Consider the following 20,864-nt stretch of genomic DNA (forward strand, 5'->3'; position numbering starts at 1 on the left):
CTGTTTAGGACGTAATGTCAAGATATAAAAAAAAATTTGTTAGCATTTGGTTAGGGTATAATAAAAGTAATGACACCTTGTATATAGAATTTGATTGCGTAAGCAATATTAGGCAATAATTCCAAGGACAATTAAGGTTCATTTACTAATATTTATTTATTAATTGACATTTTAATCGAAACAATAATGAATGTCGATTACTTAATTATACCATTATAACATGGAATTTTAAACACAATTTAATATTCATGATATGTCACAAAATTAAAAAAAGTTTGTTTTTATACTGTACTCATATTTTTTTATATTTTTTCGGCAAAGTAATCACGTGAGTGTCAGATAGGATAGCGAACACGCAATACGAATTGAAATCTGTTAAATGTCATGTCATTGAGTGATGTACCCTATTTTCGTTGATAGGTGAGAGATAAAAATTGTGATAAACGTGCATCAATACTTTTGATCTCGCTGTAACACTCCACCCCTGTCAGGAGTGCTTATGATGTGCAATGCACCAATCAAATTAAAAGGTTATCATTACATTATTGACTTTAAATTGAATCTGACTAATAAAAAGGAATTAAGAAAGTAGATGTTTAGTAAATGTAACGGTTTTAATAATTTTTGTTGTATTTTTATTTCATTTGTTAACATTTATCTTGCAAATACATATATTTTTTAAATTATATCTACTCAATGTTCAAATGTAATCAGCGTGCGTGTTCTACTTATACGGGTAGTAGGTGCCGTATTTTAACCTGACCCCTACCCTGACGAAGCAAACCATTCCCATCATCCAGGACGTTAATGCTTTGCTGCGCGTTAAGCGTTTTCCTCGATTCACTTTTGTAACTTTCTAACCCTGTGCCGGAGTGGAGCGGCAGGGAGGGGCGCGCGCGGGTGCCAGAGAGAGGGTACCGACCTCATTGCCCATTGCCACTCCTCCCGCCGAGGCGGCAGGCCATTTTTATTAAAAACACTTCCGAGTCACAAATCGCGCGCGGACTTTTACGTTCATTATCCTTAAACCCTTGAAAAGTTAAATTAAAATGTATAAAAATTATATTCTATAAACGAAGTGGACAATTAAATACAAACAGTTAATTTAAATGGATTTATTTCGTTTAAGTGTTTTTAAAGTGTGAATTTTAAATTAAAAATAAATAAATAACAGTGCGCCCCGCGGTCTATTTTCCGTACGGTATCGCGTGCGTTCGGTTGCGAAAAGTGGTGGAGCATCGGGCATCTCCGGCGGCGATCGCCGATAGGAAGGCGTCCAACTCACCCCGCCCGCGCGCAACAGAGACGGAGAACGCTGCTGACATGGCGACAACACGAATGGACTGATGTTTTTCACGTGGAAAACTCATCCCTCGAACATGTACATGTAAAGGTACGTCGATGATGATGATGATGAATACATCATGTCGTTTTATTAGTCACAGCATTTTACTTTCAAATAATTATAAATTATACAACGAAACGTGAGAAAAGAAAAGGCTTTATTTTTAAATTGATTATCCTATATTTATTTTTAGACGTGAGGTTTTTGACAATACTTTACTTTTTAAAAAAAATACTAATTTTAGCTAAGACATGTGGCACGTTAAATAATACTTTTTCGTAGGACAGTAAGGAGTAGAATTAATAAATACGATTAGTCATATGTTAGGTACCGGCCTCGCCCCTATCATGCAAATAAGAAAACGTAATTGCTAATACGGTATCCCCTACGCGGTCTCTTTAAAATCACTGACAATATATACCAGCTACCCCGGCAATGTCTAGTAACGTCGGATTATTTCCCAGTAGCGCAAGGGCGATCTCAGTTGCAGGAGAGTAAATCAATAAATTTCAATAAATCAATATTTTACCGTGCACCCTGCGCTGAATATATCCGCTGCCGCCATTTCGATGATGACGACGTATTTTTTGTGAGAGATATTCGAGTAGCGGAGCGAGTCGGTGTTCGCCGCGCGGGGTTGCGGGCTGCGGCCGTCAGTCGTCGGGTGAGCGGGGTGCGACGTAAACGCGGACTCGGACTATGGCGGAAGGGCTGATCCTCATTCCCATAAAAGGGTCGAGTTGATTGTGGTGCAGATACGTGTGGTATGTTCTCTTATGTTAGTGCAGTGATATAATTATTCGCAAACTGTTCTTATCTCACCGTATCGGCTGAATTAATGTGTATATCGTAGGTAATAATGCCATTGTGATGACGTAATGTAACGCGCTCGACTGGGTGCGTAGTAATAATTCGTGCGCCCGTTTATACCGCGATAACGTTTGTGGTCAGCACCTGTGGATGTGGAGCAAATGTAATGTTTTCAAGGATTTAATAAATTTACATCGGTTCTAATCGGATTCTAATAGGATTTTGGGGATAGCGATTTGTTTTTTCGCGGGCATAATTTATTTGTGTATTGTTAATGTATGCCTTCAACGGTGATATATTTTGCATGCGGTAGTATCGTTTTTTGTAGGTATGATGGTTATATATACCTAGCGTTTACACGTATAATGTTTTCCTACTGCAGTGCGCTCGGCGATGCACGGAGTCGCCTCCCGCCGCTAGAGGCGCCCTCGATTTTTTTAACCTTGATTGAATCTACGAAGTATCTAAGTACTGGATCATTCACGACTAGCTTTAAATAAAATGTTTATTATCTTCTTTCGTTAATGCCCTTGAACTCTGTATTTTTATGTGAAATTATCAATGTTGTGCCTTAAAAAAAACTGAATAAAAAATAAATAAAAAGTGCATTTTTTTCGTTATAATTAAATAATATATCATTTTTTTTAATCTACAATAAAATGACATGACTTTTTTGGCGCGATTGTTTCTTTTTCAATTTACATTCTATAATTTGAATAACAATATCAAATAAAGCTATCAAATTGTAATTCAAAATGTGTTGTTTATTTCATTATTAAAATATTTTCATGCCTTAAATTATTTTTAACTTAGCGATTGGATAAATTAAATATTAACTTAATAAATTATAATATACTTATGAAACTTTGTCGCAAAAGCAAAACATTTCATTATATTTTATTTATTTTTTTGCTTTGAAGATATAAACAAAATAAGTATATTTTAATATAATCTTTGACTGAATACAATTGAATTATAAATATGTCGTCTAATATATACTTAGTTTAGCTAGTATTTATTTCTGATTTAATTTTTTTTTATAATTCATCTTTAACTTGATATCTTTACATTTGAAAGGCATATTTTCTATTCTTATACGGTGAATTATTGAATGGAGGCATTTGGAAATCAAAGTTGATTGCATATTGATTTGAATGCACTTTAATTTGTCGTTTGTTAAACACATTATTTCTCCTTTACAGAACTCCCTGCGCCCGCCACAACGAAAGCACTAACACTATGAAACAAATTAAAGATGGCTACTAAGTAAACATTATTCATTGTTAAAGATTTGTTGTATTGTTCATGAAATAAGAGAGAATACTTATGTATACATCATTGAAATATTGTTGATAGCTTCTAAGGCAGGACTGGTATTTATCATATCTTTGAAGAAAGATAAAAAGTGTAAAAATGGCTACGCAAAGATTTTGTTTGAGGTGGAACAACCACCAGACCAATATGTTGTCAGTGTTTGATCAGCTACTACACGCAGAAACGTTCACTGACGTAACTCTGGCCGTAGAAGGTCAATTGCTTAAAGCACACAAAATGGTTTTATCCGCTTGTAGTCCATACTTTCAAGCTCTCTTTGTTAATCACCAAGAGAAACATCCCATTGTTATTCTAAAGGATGTTCCCTACTCTGATATGAAAAGCTTATTGGATTTTATGTACAGAGGGGAAGTCAGCGTTGACCAAGAACGTCTTACGGCATTCCTTAAAGTTGCCGAGAGTTTAAGAATAAAAGGACTAACGGAAGTGAACGAGGAAAAATGCGATATACCTGCATTAACCAACTCGTTAATCCAACAACAACAGACTAACACATCTGCACATACTCCGCCGCCTCAACTACACAGAATACACCCGTATGTACACCAAAAGAGGCCAGCGTCTGGTATTCCTAGCGGAGGAGCACCCCCGAATTTACTGATGCCTTTATTGGGCAATGCTTTAATGCAACCGAAGCGAAAACGAGGTCGACCCAGAAAGTTGAGCGGCAGCTCAAGTGACGCCCTTAACACAGCCGCCAGTCCACCCGGTGAATTTATTCCGGAATCTGCATCACATGCTGCATCAAATAGAGCGGGTGATCAATTACTACGTGGCTCACCAGAAATGTTAGAGGTCAAAATGTCAATGGATGGATTTAACGCGGAAGACGGGGCGACATCGGGCGGCGAAGATGGTGGAGAGGCGTTAATGATCGACGAAGGTGATGACGCTCAGTCGAACGAGGCTCCCACATCTGGCAAAGATTCGGAATCAGCAGGTACGTGGCGTTAGAACTTTAGTTTTAAGTTTTCGTCCTTAGCTCTTGGTAGAAATATTTAGATTAAGTTATCCTTTTTTTTTGATATTTTGAACGAAATCATCGGTTTCATTAGATCAAATCAAAAAAGCGAAAAATTATGTCAATTGTACATTACCGTGAAACAGAACAAGATAATTTTCGCTTAACTTTTGTAAATATTTTAATCTTCCTTTCCATTTACCTAACACCGTTTAAGATAATTAAAATATCACGAAATTTAAAAAGAGAAAAGCTACTGGGATATAAGCTTTGATGTTAGGATGTAACAAGTGAAAAGTGAAGTGTAATTAAAATATCTATATTATATTTATTTAAAGTTTATTCTGAAGGGGTAAGTGATAATCTCTCAAATTTTTATGACGTACGTATTCGAGAAAAGAAATGCTTATTACTTCTACAAGACATAACTATTGCTTGCTTTTCTGCTTTCGGGGAGAGCTATTAGAGGAATGGCCAGGGGCAATTTCGGTGTGGTAATGGTTTGAGCAATATATTTTCACTCTTATAATTTATTAAAACTCAATATATTATTTACATGAGAAACGGGAAAACAAACAAGGCTTATTCCCAATAGCTTTCCTTCATTTAAGGCTTAATTGGAAATATTATAGTTTTTATTATTAGAAATTACGAAATATTATTATCGTGCTAAAATATTTCCAATTTTTACTTTCATCAAATACCTTAAATGTACTAAAGACTATTCAGAAAGTAAGACATCATATTGTCAAATTTCAGATGTAGAAAAACAACCAAAAGAGGAAACTCATCATAGTTTTCCATCGAATGGTCCGGTTTTGTCTATTGAAAATGGATCTATCAAACAGGAGCCTACTTCTGAAACTACTGACGAATATAATGAGCCGATCGAATACAAATACAACCCAGACAGGAGCCGTGAAAACTCTAACTCTCGGGATGGTCCGGTAAAGGATGCAGATGACAAAACAAGACTAGGTCGTAATTTAAAGCCAAAGAATAGTAAAAAATTACTACCCCAAATGTCTAAATTTAGAGCTCGAAGCCTATTCAATCAACTCTCCGGTTTGTCTAATTTGAATCCCGCTCTCAACAGCTTTGATAAATTCCCCCCCGAGACTGTTCTCATGCCCGCACTTGCCACTCAATTGTTCGCGGCTGAATTAGAACAAAACAATTTGAATATGGCCAACAACGAAGTTTCCGATTTAGCGCAGACTAATTGGGAGCATCGCATATTCCCGTCGCCCATTAGAAAAAATAACATAGGTAACGTTGGCAATTACCACGAGGACACTAACGAGTCGGTTCGGGACTACTGTATCAAGGAGGGTGAAAATGTCTTCAGATGCAAAATTTGCGCACGAGTTTACACTCACATTAGCAATTTCTGTCGACATTATGTCACCTCACACAAAAAAGATGTCAAAGTTTTTCCATGTCCCATTTGCTTTAAAGAATTCACTCGAAAGGATAACATGATAGCCCATCTAAAAATCATTCATAAAAATCAGCCGAACGCCAACGAGCAGACGGCGAAACAAGAGTCTTAATTATACAAAACGAGACGTTACATACTAAATAAAATTATTATTTTAAAAGATCTGATTTAATTTTTAATTCAATCATAAGTAAAACTAGACTATGGATTCATAAATAGCGTTTAAAGTGTAGATTGCAATTGAATAGGCGTTCGAGTTCTAAGTTTCACGATATAACAATAAGTTTGTTGGTATTTTATGCGACAGAGGTCGTTTGTTGTTATATTAATCTATTTATTTATGTTGTTCCATTTGTTTCTCAGAGTGCTGAACTTCAAAGAGATTTATGAAAATTTCTATAATTTACTTGTTATTTTGCACTCACTTGTTACTTAATTTTATTACTTACAAAAATTTCAGGGTACAAAGTAACTACTCACGGTGATCGTTAATTCAAACGTAGTCTATTCGATTACACGCAATTCTCATTGAACTGAATTAGTTAGTGTAGTTTAGATGTTATTTTTACGAGTATACCAATGGCGGAGCCTTTTTTAAACTTAAAATTAGTATAAATTATATTTATTAAGATTCTGACTATTTAATATTTCCTGAAGAGAGGCTATGCTCTAAAAAAGGTTAACTAAGGCCATTTTCAGTAGTGGTGTGAAATGCATTTTCATTTAACTTGCCTTATTAGTGATCTTAGTTTTATAATTTACGATAAAACTTCTCCGAAGTAAAACTCAACACGGGCTATGATTTTAATTTGTAGATTTTGTTAAGGTTAATTTAAAATAGTTTATCGATGTTGAAATGTTTGGTTGTAAACGTTATTCTATTCATAATAGACCATAATACAAGATGGCCGAAGAAGATAGAATAGCTTACGATAATCTCATTGAGACAAACGTAGTGTAGGTTCAGTTCCATAAAATGTACGCGGCTTCATCAGTAGTAAGAGAGTTCACTACTATTTTCCATTTTTCTTCTTTTGTTATCGAGATGCATGTATATTTATACACTTTACATACATATATCTATAGGTCAATTATGTACCTTCTGTAAACAAGTATCTGTCAAAGACAATATTTTAATATAATCGTAGGGGGAAACATATATTATCTATATAAAGAGGGACGTTATGCGTAACAATCAAATCCAAACAAATCTCCTACCAATTTCATGTTATAGCAGATTTATTAATAACTTGTATGAAAGTTAAAATATTATCGTTTAGTTTTGTAAATAATACTTAAACGACGAAAAGTTTGTTGTAAAAAGTGATTTTAGCAAGGTGCTTTGAGAAAAGTTTAAAAATACTGGAACCATGAGATGATTTGTAAATTCTATTTTAGTAGAAATCAAAATGCCTTAAATATATATTAGGGAATCGTACTTATTAAATTATTTAGTTAAATTTAGAGGCAAAGTAGTCTTCCATATTATGATAGCAACACATTCTCGGTTCTGTTGTTGAATGAATAAAAATTTAATAAACAAACATTCGGATATATTGTCAAAAACATTAGTCTCTTAGCCAAGTTTACACTTATACATGTTTCAGGGCGATTGTTTGTGAGGAAACAAAAGAGAGTCGTAATGTCGAATGCCGATCACAAGTGTAGACAAAGCATGAAATTTAACTTTACGTTGTCGACCCAAAAACAAAACCGTTTCCAATTCAATGAGTAGTAGGTCCAGGGAACGCTTGCCTATTAGTGTGCCTTTACTTGTATATTAATAAGTTAAATCGACTACTAGGTGACTAAGAAATTTCAAAGAATATTATGTATAATTATTTATTTTCATTATTCAAAGTTTACAATCTACTTTAAGAAGCTTCCTTAGGATTATAGAAACCTCTAGGCCCAAGTAGTTAAATACGATGTTTATAGTTAAATTTAGGGATATCATCTCATGTTTCCCACTTTATATGAAAATCGGAACAACTCGTAAATATAAAAAAAAATCATAATATAAAAAAAATCGAGGCGATGACTTCGTCTAGTTAAAAATGTTAAGACTGTTGAATTCATATAAACGAATTTATTGTACCTTTCATAATCTTTATATGAAAAATTTATCTTTGAACATGGATAGGTACTTAAAGGGAAATTTAGATATATTAAAAGGTGTGGCTATTATTGGATGTTTCGAAATACTTAAAGATAGTCAATTTAGCCAGTGCCTAAACTTAAAATGTGTAAAATCGAACTCCTTTAAAATTTCCTTAATTAAAACCAGGTAACGTTCTCCTTTCAGAGTTCCTTCATTTAATTCTATACAAATAAAGTATAAATTCTATTGTATTTGTTATAAACAATTATGAAATGTATATTTATGTTAACGAGAAATATCTTATTTAGAATATCTTATTTCTATATCGATGGAACATTATTTAATTAAAGCTATATCATCAATTGGTGCTAAATTAAACTTAAGGTGACGTCACATGTGATGTGACATAAAAAAATGTCCCCTAAAGTGTATGTTGTTTGTTAATATTGTTGTTTTAAAAAACATCTTGTGTTGCCCTTATTGTTTTATCTTAAAAAAAAAAAAACAAATTGTTTTCATTGGGGCTTCAGAAAATGTGCAGCTATCGACATTTTATATGTATACATGAGAATTTTACGAGCAGATGCTATATATATATTATATATATTTAACATTACAGATTATAATATATTGACATATTTTTAACATTATTATATCACAGATTTAAAATAGATTTATTCATCAGCCGTTTCATTGTTAAAGGATATATATATGCTTATAATATTACAAAATATATTAAATTCTTAAAGATTTGTAGGGAAATTATCAAATTAAATTTGCAGAGTATAAATTATAAAATTAATTATGGCATTAAAATAATTACAATGACTATTTATTTTCTATTGTAATGTTAATATCGACTATTGTAACTTAGAGAGGTGTTTCGAGAATAATTTCAAGTCAAACTAGCTGAATTTTTACATATTATATGAAAGTTTTAATAATATAAAACTAGGTTAATTTCGAAACCAGTTGAGGGAAAATAGTTGTACAATAAACATGAGCTTCATTTTGTCAATTGAAACAAATCGATTAACGGCCGTTCTTATAAAAGTCGTTAAACGGATGTTTAGTTAGACACTGATTTGTCTCTTTCTGTCATTAGTAATTTGACATTCGAAAGAAAAGGTCGCAGTTATGTTTAACTAATCAGCCTCTTAAACAATACAATGTAAATCCGTATTTATCAACCGACTTCCAAAAGGAGGAGGTTATCAATTCGTCTGTATTTTATTTTTTTTGTAATGAAAATATATTAGACATCATGTTTTGTGTACAAAAACGATTGACAAAATGAGCCAATCCATAGACATATTCACGTAATCGCCTAAAAAGTATTTTTGAAAGATAAGGTTTTCGTTAAAGAAAATACAGTGCAGTTTTTGTTAAACAAGTGTTGTTGAATACAAAACAAATAGAACAGTATGATGTTCTTATTATTGCATAATGTTTTCAAATCGTAGATTATTCTCGGTCTTAGGTTAAGAATAGAAGGCAGCAGTTTACATTTCAATACAGAAGTGAGAGTTAAAAATTAGACCGTTCTACACCTCTCGTAAGTATTTTTAAATAAAACTAAACAAATAAATATTTTATCTTAACATGACACAGTAAATTTGACGCAAAATATTATTAAATTATATTATATAGTTCTTAGCCAAATGTTGACTCCATATTTTTTGTTATATGCACATAGACAATAGCAAATGCAAAGTGTAATATTTAGACAGATTTAGATTCGAAAGTTACACGACATAGAATTATTTGTTATTGAAAGAAATACGATCGTATACAATAAGGTGTTAATTACTATTTTTAGAATCTTTAAAGAAAATAATAAAAGTTAAAGCTAAACAGAATGTTTTCTATTAATGTTATTGTTTGCTTTTGTTCCAATCGTTATTTTTCTTTTATACCTTTTTTAATTTATTGTGACTTTTTGTAAAGGCATATTATTAACAAATCTATTTAAATGAACTGTTATGATTATTAAAATTATTTTTATGATCGTATGGAGTTGATTTAAAATTTGTTAAGTTAATAATACGCTTTCCTTATGCCTTATTATGTTTCTGTTATATTTGTTACAAGTACTTAGTTTCTCTTATAAATTTTTATCTTGTATTGTGGACGCACATGGGATAATTATCTTTGAACGTTTCGTTAATCTAGACGACAGTAAATTGATGATGCTACGACTTAATCTTAAAGCGTACCTTTTATGGTGATATCAGCAACGATGCTTATTACTTTATTAAATAAAATTATTGAAACTTTATTGAAGAATAAACTATGTTTAATAGTAGCAAAGTAACAACACGGGTTATTAGTAAAGATTAGCTTAAGTTATTTATAATATTATAGGCATAAATTGTGTTGTTTACAATGGAGTGAATTTTCTATTCTGTAGAAAACTAGTAGTCACGAAGAGGACTGATCAGGTAGGTATGTTGTCATATGATACTACTCTCACGTAGTCGGTGTGGTTAGAGCTAGTTTCGTTAACATGCTTTCTATGTTGCTCAAATTGACGCTATGCGATAACAAAGTATTTTTGGTTCAGTACAAATTGTTGCTTTTGTATTTTTTATTTTAAACAATAGATTTAGATGTCTTGTAAAATGTAATCCACTACGAGGCTATGTTATTTGGTTACGTTAAATCGATGATGGCAGCTATTATTAATAATTACTTAAAAATAATCCTTGCCAGAATTTCACTCGTCTATCTCAACTGAATAACCCACCTTATGTGATCTTATGAGCTAAGGAAAACGAATGCGTTATTTCATATAAATAATGCACCCACACTTGCCGAAATAGTTCCAAATGCAAACACTTGAGTCCTATTTTTAACATAGTGAAAACTATCTTTTTTGTTACATTATTTTTTTAATTTATTACGTAGACTTAATGATTATTTTATATAGTTTTAGAAGTTTGACTTTACTGGAATCCATTGTTTTATCCAAATGTTTTTTTTTTTTTTAATTTTCTATAACCACTGCCTAGTGTTACTCAAACGGAAAAAATATTTTGCACAGCATAAATTTTTATTTTGTATCTAAAATATTCATAGGAATATCTATAATATCTACTTTTATTTTATGTTTTAAATTTTTATTTTTGTTTCTAGTTTGATATATATTTTATTTAAGGTTTCATATTTGGACGAGTTTGTCATTGTAATATCTGTACAGTTAAACGAGCTTTATCAGTAAAAAACATTGGTGCTACTTATTTCTTCAGCAATATTAAGTTAATTTATTATGACGAACTTGTCTTATGTAGTTTCATCTATCATGTGGTTTTCGTTTTTATCATGGTGTAATTATTTTCGTCATACAATTTGAACAAATAAATATTAATATATTTTCGTCTTTTGTTTCTTTTACATGCCTTTGATTTTACCCAATTTTTTTTATTTTGTATTGCTAAAACCGTTATTATTTTATTCTCATTTGTAGATCCACTTCTGTTGTATTAGTCTTATGTAATTATGAATGAATTTTTGCAGATTAAATAGTGTAATAATAAAATACATAATTTCAGGTCGTGGTACACCTGAATTTGAAAATAAAGACATTAAATATGAACAGTCACCCTCAAATGATGGTCATGGAAAAATCCGTATTAATCCTGCAACGCAATCTGCATCTACTTCAAATGAATATCAAAATGATTCCATTAATAATAATACGTTACCAACAGGAGGCAGCCAGATGCAAAGACCAGTTGTCAGAAGACGTATTCGAAGAAGAGCTAACTCTGCTTCCAACGACCCCGCAGAACAATTGACAGAAATGTCCGTTCGAGGCCTGAATCTGTTCAGATACGCGTCCGTCAATGAGGGCGTGTACCAATGCACAGAATGCGCGAAAGAAAATATACAAAAAACCTTTAAAAACAAATATTCATTCCAGAGGCACGCTTTCCTCTATCACGAGGGTCAGCAAAGAAAAGTTTTTCCATGCCCCGTTTGTTGCAAGGAATTTTCTAGACCCGACAAAATGAAGAATCATATGAAAACAACTCACGACTGTTACGTACCGAAAGATTGTGTTTATCCACCGAATGCGTTCTTCATGCTGCCAGGAATGGAAGGCCAGTTACCCCCTGGGATCAAATTAGAGGCGATAGGTTCGGGATCGCCTCACGGTTCAACGCCCTCACATTCTTCGCCCGATCCTGCACAAGTTTGAGGAAGACTGTGACAAGTATTACGGATTCCAGAGAACTTTATCGTTTTGGACCATTTATATAGTGCCTTTGAAAACGCCTTTATATTATAGGTATACTTGAAAATATTATTCTATACAAGTTCAGAGTTCAATAGGCATAGTATTTGTTCTATTTTTGGAGTGAAATTTTAACGTACATTTTATTAAGTATTTCCAATGATACTGTTATGCATTTAATATCTAATGTTTGTTACATAGAGCTCATTATGTTTTACTTGTTAAAAGTATGGTTGTGCAAATATTAGACAATAAATATTATATACAATTTAATGGAGGCCAGTTACGCAACTATTACGGCGTATTAAATTTTAATATTTACATTTTCTATTAATAGGTGCTTTGCAAGTCTGAAATGAGCCTTCCAATCATTTTCTACTCTAGATTTTTGAACCTTTTATTGAAAGTTGCATTAAAAATATAATATTACTTATTAAAATATCGCAAGACACCAACCAAAGACTGTACATTATTAACATTTAATCTGTCTTCGCAATATACATTGAACAAAAAAAAAGTGTGACATAAATGTACAAGGCCAAAGGCCCAAGCGAGATGACTTTGTCTATGGAACGATTAAAAAAACACCGTAAACGCCATGTTGGGTGTATTTTACAGTTTGAATTCTAATCGTTAATTCTCTTAATGGGTTCTGTAAACAAGAAAATGTTTGGCAACTTGCGAAAATACATCCCTACGTGGTAGAGTATCAATTATTATTATTACTTATTAAAGACTTTATGTATAGAAATATATTAAATTACTGTTTGAATATTAGTGAGCCTATTGTTACGATATCTAATTCTTTATATCAAGTGAAGATATAGATTAAAAATATATACAATAAATATGCTTACGTAAAATTTATTAGTGCCATAGCACATATGTTAATGTTGTATATAACGTTATCATATCTATCTTTTCATTATGTAACTTAGTTTTACGTAGGTTCTAGTTCGCCTAGAGCCCAAGAAACGACAATCAGCAGTTCTTCCATTGATAAGGGAAATATTTGTTAGACGTTATGATTAATATCGAGGTTAATGTAAATTAAGTTCTCGTCTTTAATTAAACGTTAATTAAATTAGTTTTATGTTTTAAAAAGAGTTTTGATAACACTAGCAATTTATATTATATAATTACATTATGTATAGAATTTAGATTTACTTTATTAGCTACTTAAAAGATTATTATTGAGTTTTGTGTTTAATTTTAGCGCACAATTTTTAAGTTTATATAAGGTTGGTAGGTTCAAGTTGATGTATATAATTAAGTATAGGCTTGGATCATTATATATTTTATAGTTGCCGATAAGGTATTAACAATTATAACAGTGTGATTTTTTTAGATAGGTATACCAGCGCCAGTCAATCGCACAAAATCTGTTTGATAATTGCGTTTATAAGTGTTTTAAATTGAAATCTATCGTGTCTTTTCTTTTCCATTCCTGTTATAGAGTTTTTCGTTTCCTCGCGGAGTTCGTTCGTTCGAGTGGCGACATGTTATTTATGTTTTATTTTCCTTCTTTTTTTTGTAGTATTTTGTTTTGTGATATTAGTGCTAACTAAGTTAGCAACATGTTCATTGTTGTATCATTATCTTTCTTTTCCTTTCTAACCACATGCTGCAAGGCAGCTTATATTATATTAATATAGATTATATGAAACGAATTATCGTTTTCATTAAGTATTATGGTCGCGAATACGCGAACAATTACTTGATAATGAATATTGGCGATGGTTGTCATGGCAACATAATTATTTTAAATGAGTTGTGTTCTTTTAATTTGTACAGTTCATTTTTGATATTATTTACTATTTGTTTAAAGCAGTGTAAGTTTTTTTTTTTTTTATTTGAGCACACTTGAGTAACCATGTAGATTTCATATGTTTTGAAAAACGTTTTATCATTTAGATTAACGCAGAATTGATTTAATCGTATATTTACGGATAGAGTTTAAAAATAATGACATGATTTGATATTGTAAACTCCTTTTATATTAGTTTTAAATAAACACAGTAAATTTTATATCAATTTAAAAATTTAAATATTTTGTAAACGGAGCGATTGAGATGTTCTCGCGTAGTATTTTATATAAATGTTATAACAGTTTAAAGTTTAAAATAAATTTCGTAACTATGATATCTTAAAAATTATTCAAAAAATTATATATATATCACAGATTATAAATTTTTTAAAAGAATTAAATACCTTACACACTGTACGTCCTACATCTTAAGATTTAGATTCAAGGTAGTGCAATTTTTATACGCGTGTTGATTTTTTCTATATTCTATTGAATGAATAGTTAACTGAAGTACAGAAGTATATTTATTGTGCCGTTTCAACACAAATAACGGTGTTAGTATTACTCTATCTTTGTGTATATTATAAATAGAATGCTATGATTTTCATTAGAACGGGAAGTAAAACTGTCGATAGCATTTTATATAATCAGAGACTACGTTTGTTATTGGACACTAACATTTAATATTCTTTTAGTATTTTTACAATATAAGTACTAAATATATTGTGTATTTTATAACCTTTATATATACGTTAACATTACTACCACAGTTTAACTGGATAATTATGTTAATTAGAGTTAAATTATCGTTGCAAACAGCAAAGCTTTAACCATAAATTTGATTTAAGCTACGGAATATGAAGAAAATAATTTTTAAATGTAACAAGAAAATAAACTAGTTTTTATTTAAGGAAAAGAATCTTACCAACGCATTGTAATCCAATGCAAAAATATGTAAACTACAAATAATAATTCAAATAAAAATATAAAAGACTAATTGAGTCCATTTATTTATTTCAAAATGTTCCACCCTTCTTTTTTACAGGATATATAGGAGGTATCCTAATGACATGTAAGTATAGCCTATTATAACCATAAGAGGACAAAAGCCAAAAAAACAACATTTGACGTAGCTTGAATATTCTATGATATTCATTATTTTGCGACAAAAAATCGTTTTGAACACGTCCTCTGAATATACACGTCCACAATGTATAAGTCGTATATCGTTGTACTATTAATAAAGATATATTAGTCAAGAACTGTTAGTATTGCAAAATATGATAAAGATATTAGTAAATCGACGAACGAACACGAACATATTGTTATAAGTTTTGTTTATCTCTATTCCTTCTTCAATTGGAAAGTTAAAGCTTCTCTATAATAGAAGGCTATTTTGTAAAGAGTTATTTAATGTACAACTTTCTTGAGAATTAGTTAATAACTGCAATTATCAAAAATCTCGATATCTTAGCTGTTTGGATTTGCTATGAAATCGTGATAATCAAACGTGTGGTTAAAAATATTTCTAAAACCAATAAAGATAATGTTATATTAATATTGGAGAAAATATAATATCCGACATTTTCTTGTTGCTTGAAGCATGCCACCGATATCTTGAACTAACTGTTTTGAATATTGGATTAATTTTTGAATCAAAGAAATCTTAAGTCTTAATTATTAAAATTAAAACAACTTATTTATATGACAATTTTTAATATTGTCAAAAATATTAAAAGCTATTTGCTTTATCAAACAACCCAGAAGATTATTTTAAAAGTAAAGTAAAAATGTACCTACAGGAAAGTACCTACAGGAATTTTTATCACTTTAAGGGAAAATCAATGATAGCATAATAAGACAGTTGTGTTAATTAAAAATACGAAGAAAAAAAAATGCAAATTTAATTATTACTGAAAATACACAATATGTACCTATATTCTATAGATAAAACACTTAATTTATTTATTGTACCTGACATTAAATTCAACAGATAATTGTAAAACATAAAATATTTTTTTATTATTGTTAATTTTCAGAATTCCACTACACTTTTGAAGACGACGTTAACAGTATACCAATCATAACTCTTGAAGTTTTATCAGATTCTTCAACAGCCGAATATAAAGAGGAGAATATTATAGAAATTCAACAAAATACATTAGAAGCAATACAAGAATCGGGTGTACATTTTCTGACGGATAATATAAATGCAGACGAAACAGAGAATAAAGACCAGGAGAATTCGAAAGACATTCCTAAAGTAAGAAATGATTTGTTAGAATATATGACTAGAAATGATGGTAGTGTTGTTTGCAAGCTTTGTGGGGAAGTTTTACAGAGTCGAACGCATTGGTACAGGCACAAATACAAGCTACATGTCATACAACCGTTGAACCCTGCGCCCCTCTTTCAATGCGAACAATGTCTGGTGTTCTTCAAAAGCAGAAAAGGTAAGTTAGATTTGTTGGAAAGGCCGCTGGTAAAATAATTTTAAATGAATATACAATAATTTCAGCCAGAAGTCATAAAAGCAATTTTTGGATATACAACGATAATATTAAAATAATTTCATTATTTTAATACATAGCTTTGAAAAACTTTTAAGATTATTTAATTTTTTTTTGGGCGCGTTCTTTCGAATGTCAATATCGAATTTGAATTTCAACGTTTCTACAATATGTAACACAAAAATAACTTAAAATTCTGTCACGTGTAGCGAGATTTACGCGTACTTTTATTAGTGTAGTATGCGTTGGAACAAGTCAGTTGTAAAATATGTTGACATATGAATTATTCCTTTAGGATATATTGGTCACATAGCAAGCAGACACAGTGATGTTTTAAAAGACTCCAGTCCTGTTCTAACAAACTCACAAGCCGATGCCTTATCGAAATCGACAGCAACCATTCAAACTGATATAAAGGAGGAAATAGATCCAGAATTGTCTATACCAAAGTCGAGTGTGCCAAATTATCAAACTAATGGAAAACAAATGAACAGCGCGGTTATAAAAACTCCAGAAACAAAAAAAGGTCATAGAAGTAATAGAGGTTAGTAGACAAAGTATTGGTAATTTGATTATTTATATGTAAACGCGTAAAAAATATAGTGGCCAACAGTTGGCCCCTAGGTTCGCGTCTAGGTACGTATGACGTTTAGCGAATAAAGCTGTCACGCACACTAAGAAAATATAAATAAACAATAAGTTGGCACATTTGTTGTAGTTATTTTGTAGTGCAACGGTCATTCTAAAAACATATAAATAGGTACATAATTTAAATATTCCTACTTCTCTTTTTGTCACGTGACTTTTTTATTACTAGCTTAACCATTAACTATGTTAGTAAGTCTTACATACATACATGGCTACACTCGTAATCTCATAAAATTCTGGAACCGGGAACAGACTTTTAAAAGATAATTTTTAACACTCAAAAATATAACATGTGCATTTATGATGCACCTTGCTATAGGCATTGGTGACACACAACAGTTGACCCATTCGCTCATCCGCCTTTATCATAAAAAACCTTCACTACCTATATCTTTTGTAGAGTATCAATCCTGATTCTTCATTCTTTTAATTTTACCAACAAATATAAATTAAAATTAAAATAGGCGATCGCTTGTAAAATATTAAAGTAATTATAGTACCTATAGAAAACTTACGATGACATCTGATTCTCTTTCTGATCTTTTTTTTTATGGTATAGGTTGGCGGACGAGCATATGGGCCACCTGATGGTAAGTGGTTACCATCACCCATAGACACTGATGCTGTAAGAAATATTAACTGTTCCTTACATAGTCAATGTGCCACCAACCTAGGGAACTAAGATGTTATGTCCCTTGTGCCTGTAGTTACACTGGCTCCCTCACCCTTCAAACCGGAACATAACAATACTGAATACTGTTATTTGGCGGTAGAATATCTGATGAGTGGGTGGTACCTACCCAGACGGGCTTGCACAAAACCCTACCACCAAGTGAACTTCTTCTTGAATCTACAACTTCTTTAATAAAAAAAATTATGCTTTAGGTAATTCAGCGGAAAATATTAGTCAATCGGATTGGGAAGAAAGGAGATCAAAGGAAGAGAAATTAGTAGCAGACATTATAGACCGGGTTCGGAGAGAGTGCGAGGCTCAAGGCTCGGGGGGACCCGCGCGGCGCGGCTACTCGCGTCGGACGACCGTTATGCACACATAACGCTAAGCAAACAATAAATATTCTAAAAAATGACTTTAAATAAAAGTTCCTGAAACTCTCATAGAGACGAGGCCTATGTTTAAGGCCTTTGTGAGTGCTCATATTTTGTGCCAATTTTGTGTCAAATGTTCGTGTTATAGTGCCAAAAAAAAATTGAAAGATATCATTGATTAATCTTTTTTATTATTTTTTTGTTAAAAATTTTATTAATAAGAGATTTTATCATGTTTCGAACGTTCCGCGACTCGTCGGTTGATTCAATTTTAATGAATACATTTTTTTATTAATGTTGATATTAAACACAAACAATACCTAGGTTAAAAGAAGAAATTTCAATAATTGTATTAAGTAGTTTAAACCGTCTCTACCTTAAAGGTCGAGGTCATTTTCTGGAAATAATATAGATTATACATTATTTTAAAAGTAGTAAAACGATGTACACAAATTGAATATAAAATCTTGGTTCCTAATGAGTTAGCCATATGTGGGATACAGTGAATAATTTTTTTTACAAGGAGGTTCGAACCATAAAGATCTGATATATTTTTTAAAATTTTATTTTATTTTTATACTAATGACAGAGAAAATGCATCTTTTAAAAAGTTTTTATCGTAAATAATTTAATGAGCGAGAAATGAGACTGGATAAGGTGTTTGGAGAAATTAACTATTTTGTATCTAATATTACTTTCCTTGTGTAAATATTAAAACATACGTATTATATAAATGTTACTTGTATTGTATATTATGAGTTATCTTTACTTATACATAGACGATACATCGAAACAGCTCAATGTGGAACTTTTTTTGTTTTGAACCTGAATGCAAAAGTCATATCTGATTGTACATCACGTCTGGCCATAGACATTGTCAGCAAGGAGGTATACAGTTCCTTATTCTATTAATAATGGACTTTATAGAGTTAATAATATTGTAATCACACTTAAATCTCCTACGTGTAATTTTTATCATACTTTACCTTTATTGACAGAATTTTGACAGTTACACATAATTATGTTATAAGTTGCAGTAAATGTAAATTAGTCATTAAATGAAACGCCTAACTATTTTTTAAAACGTTAAACTAGTGAGATTAATGACATCAGCCAAATAAAGGTTTATGTATTTAGTTACATGTGGTTCTTTTAGAACATCATTTGGCTCAATTTATAAATCAAATATAGGTATTAGGTACATATTATAAAATATAAGTTGCAAATTTACGAACATATTTCTTACTTTCATTATTATGAAGCAAAATAATTATATGTATGAACTTCCAACAAAAGTATTACTATTAAAACTTCGTCAGTGTGATCAGAATTATAAAATAAAACTACACGAAATTAAACAATAAATGTCACAAAGTAGTTTCAAGGAACCCACTAGGTAGGTACAATAAGTTCCGGCAGGGCTATGGCCAATCATTGAGCTGTTTCGATGTGTTAAACTTACGTTCTTAAAATTCACTTTTCGCGCCTAAAAACAAATGTATAAAGTTATCTTATACAAACCGACACTAGCTGTATTGGAACAGCGAGGTCGAACTAAGCCCCAAACCCTCTCAAACCTCTCAAAAGCGGAGAGGAGGCCTTACAGGCTCAAACTGGACTATATTGTAATATTGTACCTTTACATTTAAATTCAAATGAAAATAAGAAATATCTACTCTATAACATATATATTTCCTACATCTCAATCTATACGCTATCTTCCTTATTAGTCTCTTCTTCTCTTATTAGTGTCTAAAAATAAGTTTAAGAAGTCATAAAAAATATATTGTTAATTCTAGTTGTATATATCAAATATTCGTCCAAGATATCTTAAATAACGTGTCAATCGATGGAGTCCATTTTAATTGAATTTGTATAAAATATTTAGAGAAACTATTTTAATCGAATAACATTACATGACTTCAAAATAAATTACGTACCTAAATCAGTGACACCAAAGTGTATCGGACCTGCTTAAATACAACTTTAAAAATACAATATACTTATTAAAGTTATTAATTTCGGTATATTGACCGTGTTTAGGTAATGAACATCTACCCGCTAAATTCAGTCTCGTGAACAAGACATTCGTAGATAATGTCGAAATATCGAGCTCCACCGAACAAAAATAAAAAACATGCTAAACATCCCGAAATTAATAACTTTAATAATTAAAATAACCATGTTAATTTAAAAATCTTTTGATTAAGTCATAAAATAACAAGAAAATGTATCCGGCGGTAATTTATTTTATTCACGTTCTATTAAAATGGAATGATACATAATTGACGGCTTTTGCGTCGACGTAATAAGTCAATCAGATCTACCAATAGTTGTCCTACATACGTAACTGTTTAAACTAAAATCTACTATTTCCGTTATCATTTAACACTTATTGTTTTAACAAAGATAATCTATGTAATATTTATATTACATAGATTATCTATAGTATATAAACATCGTACAACAATCTCAAAGTTAAAAGATATTAAAATGTGAAAACAGTATTCATATATCATAATGATATATGTAGATAGTTATATAAAATTAACGCTCAAATTAATATTTCTTTAATTAGGTAATTTAACATTCTATATGTGTGCAATATTTTGTAATATATAA

The 20,864-nt window shown here is 31.0% G+C and overlaps 2 protein-coding genes across 8 annotated transcripts; both read left to right on the forward strand.

Moving 5' to 3' along the window:
• The first annotated feature begins 927 nt into the window (after positions 1-927).
• LOC124536722 (protein tramtrack, alpha isoform-like) lies at positions 928-15,035 on the forward strand. Of its 7 annotated transcripts, XR_006966897.1 has the most exons (4): positions 1,600-2,109; positions 3,358-4,430; positions 5,211-9,548; positions 11,545-11,613. XR_006966897.1 is itself a non-coding variant. In XM_047113308.1 (3 exons), the coding sequence occupies exons 2-3, from the start codon at positions 3,569-3,571 to the stop codon at positions 6,002-6,004; spliced, it is 1,656 nt and encodes a 551-aa protein (XP_046969264.1). In that variant the 5' UTR covers positions 928-1,393; positions 3,358-3,568; the 3' UTR covers positions 6,005-11,369. The 7 variants fall into 7 exon arrangements, 6 of the variants coding, with proteins under 6 accessions (XP_046969264.1, XP_046969273.1, XP_046969250.1 ...); XM_047113308.1 differs by lacking the exons at positions 1,600-2,109; positions 11,545-11,613 and adding an exon at positions 928-1,393 and having other exon boundaries at positions 5,211-11,369; XM_047113317.1 differs by lacking the exon at positions 11,545-11,613 and having other exon boundaries at positions 1,598-2,198; positions 5,211-11,369.
• A 967-nt stretch (positions 15,036-16,002) lies between these two features.
• Positions 16,003-19,405, forward strand: LOC124536760. Its single transcript, XM_047113350.1, has 3 exons — positions 16,003-16,490; positions 16,843-17,091; positions 18,081-19,405. Exons 1-3 carry the CDS (start codon positions 16,325-16,327, stop codon positions 18,248-18,250), a joined length of 585 nt encoding a protein of 194 aa, XP_046969306.1. The 5' UTR covers positions 16,003-16,324; the 3' UTR covers positions 18,251-19,405.
• The last annotated feature ends 1,459 nt before the right edge of the window (positions 19,406-20,864 follow it).

This window comes from Vanessa cardui, chromosome 2 (assembly GCF_905220365.1).
Source record: "Vanessa cardui chromosome 2, ilVanCard2.1, whole genome shotgun sequence".
In the NCBI taxonomy this organism is placed as follows: domain Eukaryota; kingdom Metazoa; phylum Arthropoda; class Insecta; order Lepidoptera; family Nymphalidae; genus Vanessa; species Vanessa cardui.

Coding starts and splice junctions, on each gene's coding strand:
- LOC124536722 (XM_047113308.1), top strand. CDS start 3,569: ATGGCTACGCAAAGATTTTGTTTGAGGTGGAACAACCACCAGACCAAT. Junction 4,431..5,210: donor CAAAGATTCGGAATCAGCAG/GTACGTGGCGTT, acceptor GTCAAATTTCAG/ATGTAGAAAAACAACCAAAA.
- LOC124536760 (XM_047113350.1), top strand. CDS start 16,325: ATGACTAGAAATGATGGTAGTGTTGTTTGCAAGCTTTGTGGGGAAGTT. Junction 16,491..16,842: donor GTTCTTCAAAAGCAGAAAAG/GTAAGTTAGATT, acceptor TTATTCCTTTAG/GATATATTGGTCACATAGCA. Junction 17,092..18,080: donor AGGTCATAGAAGTAATAGAG/GTTAGTAGACAA, acceptor ATTATGCTTTAG/GTAATTCAGCGGAAAATATT.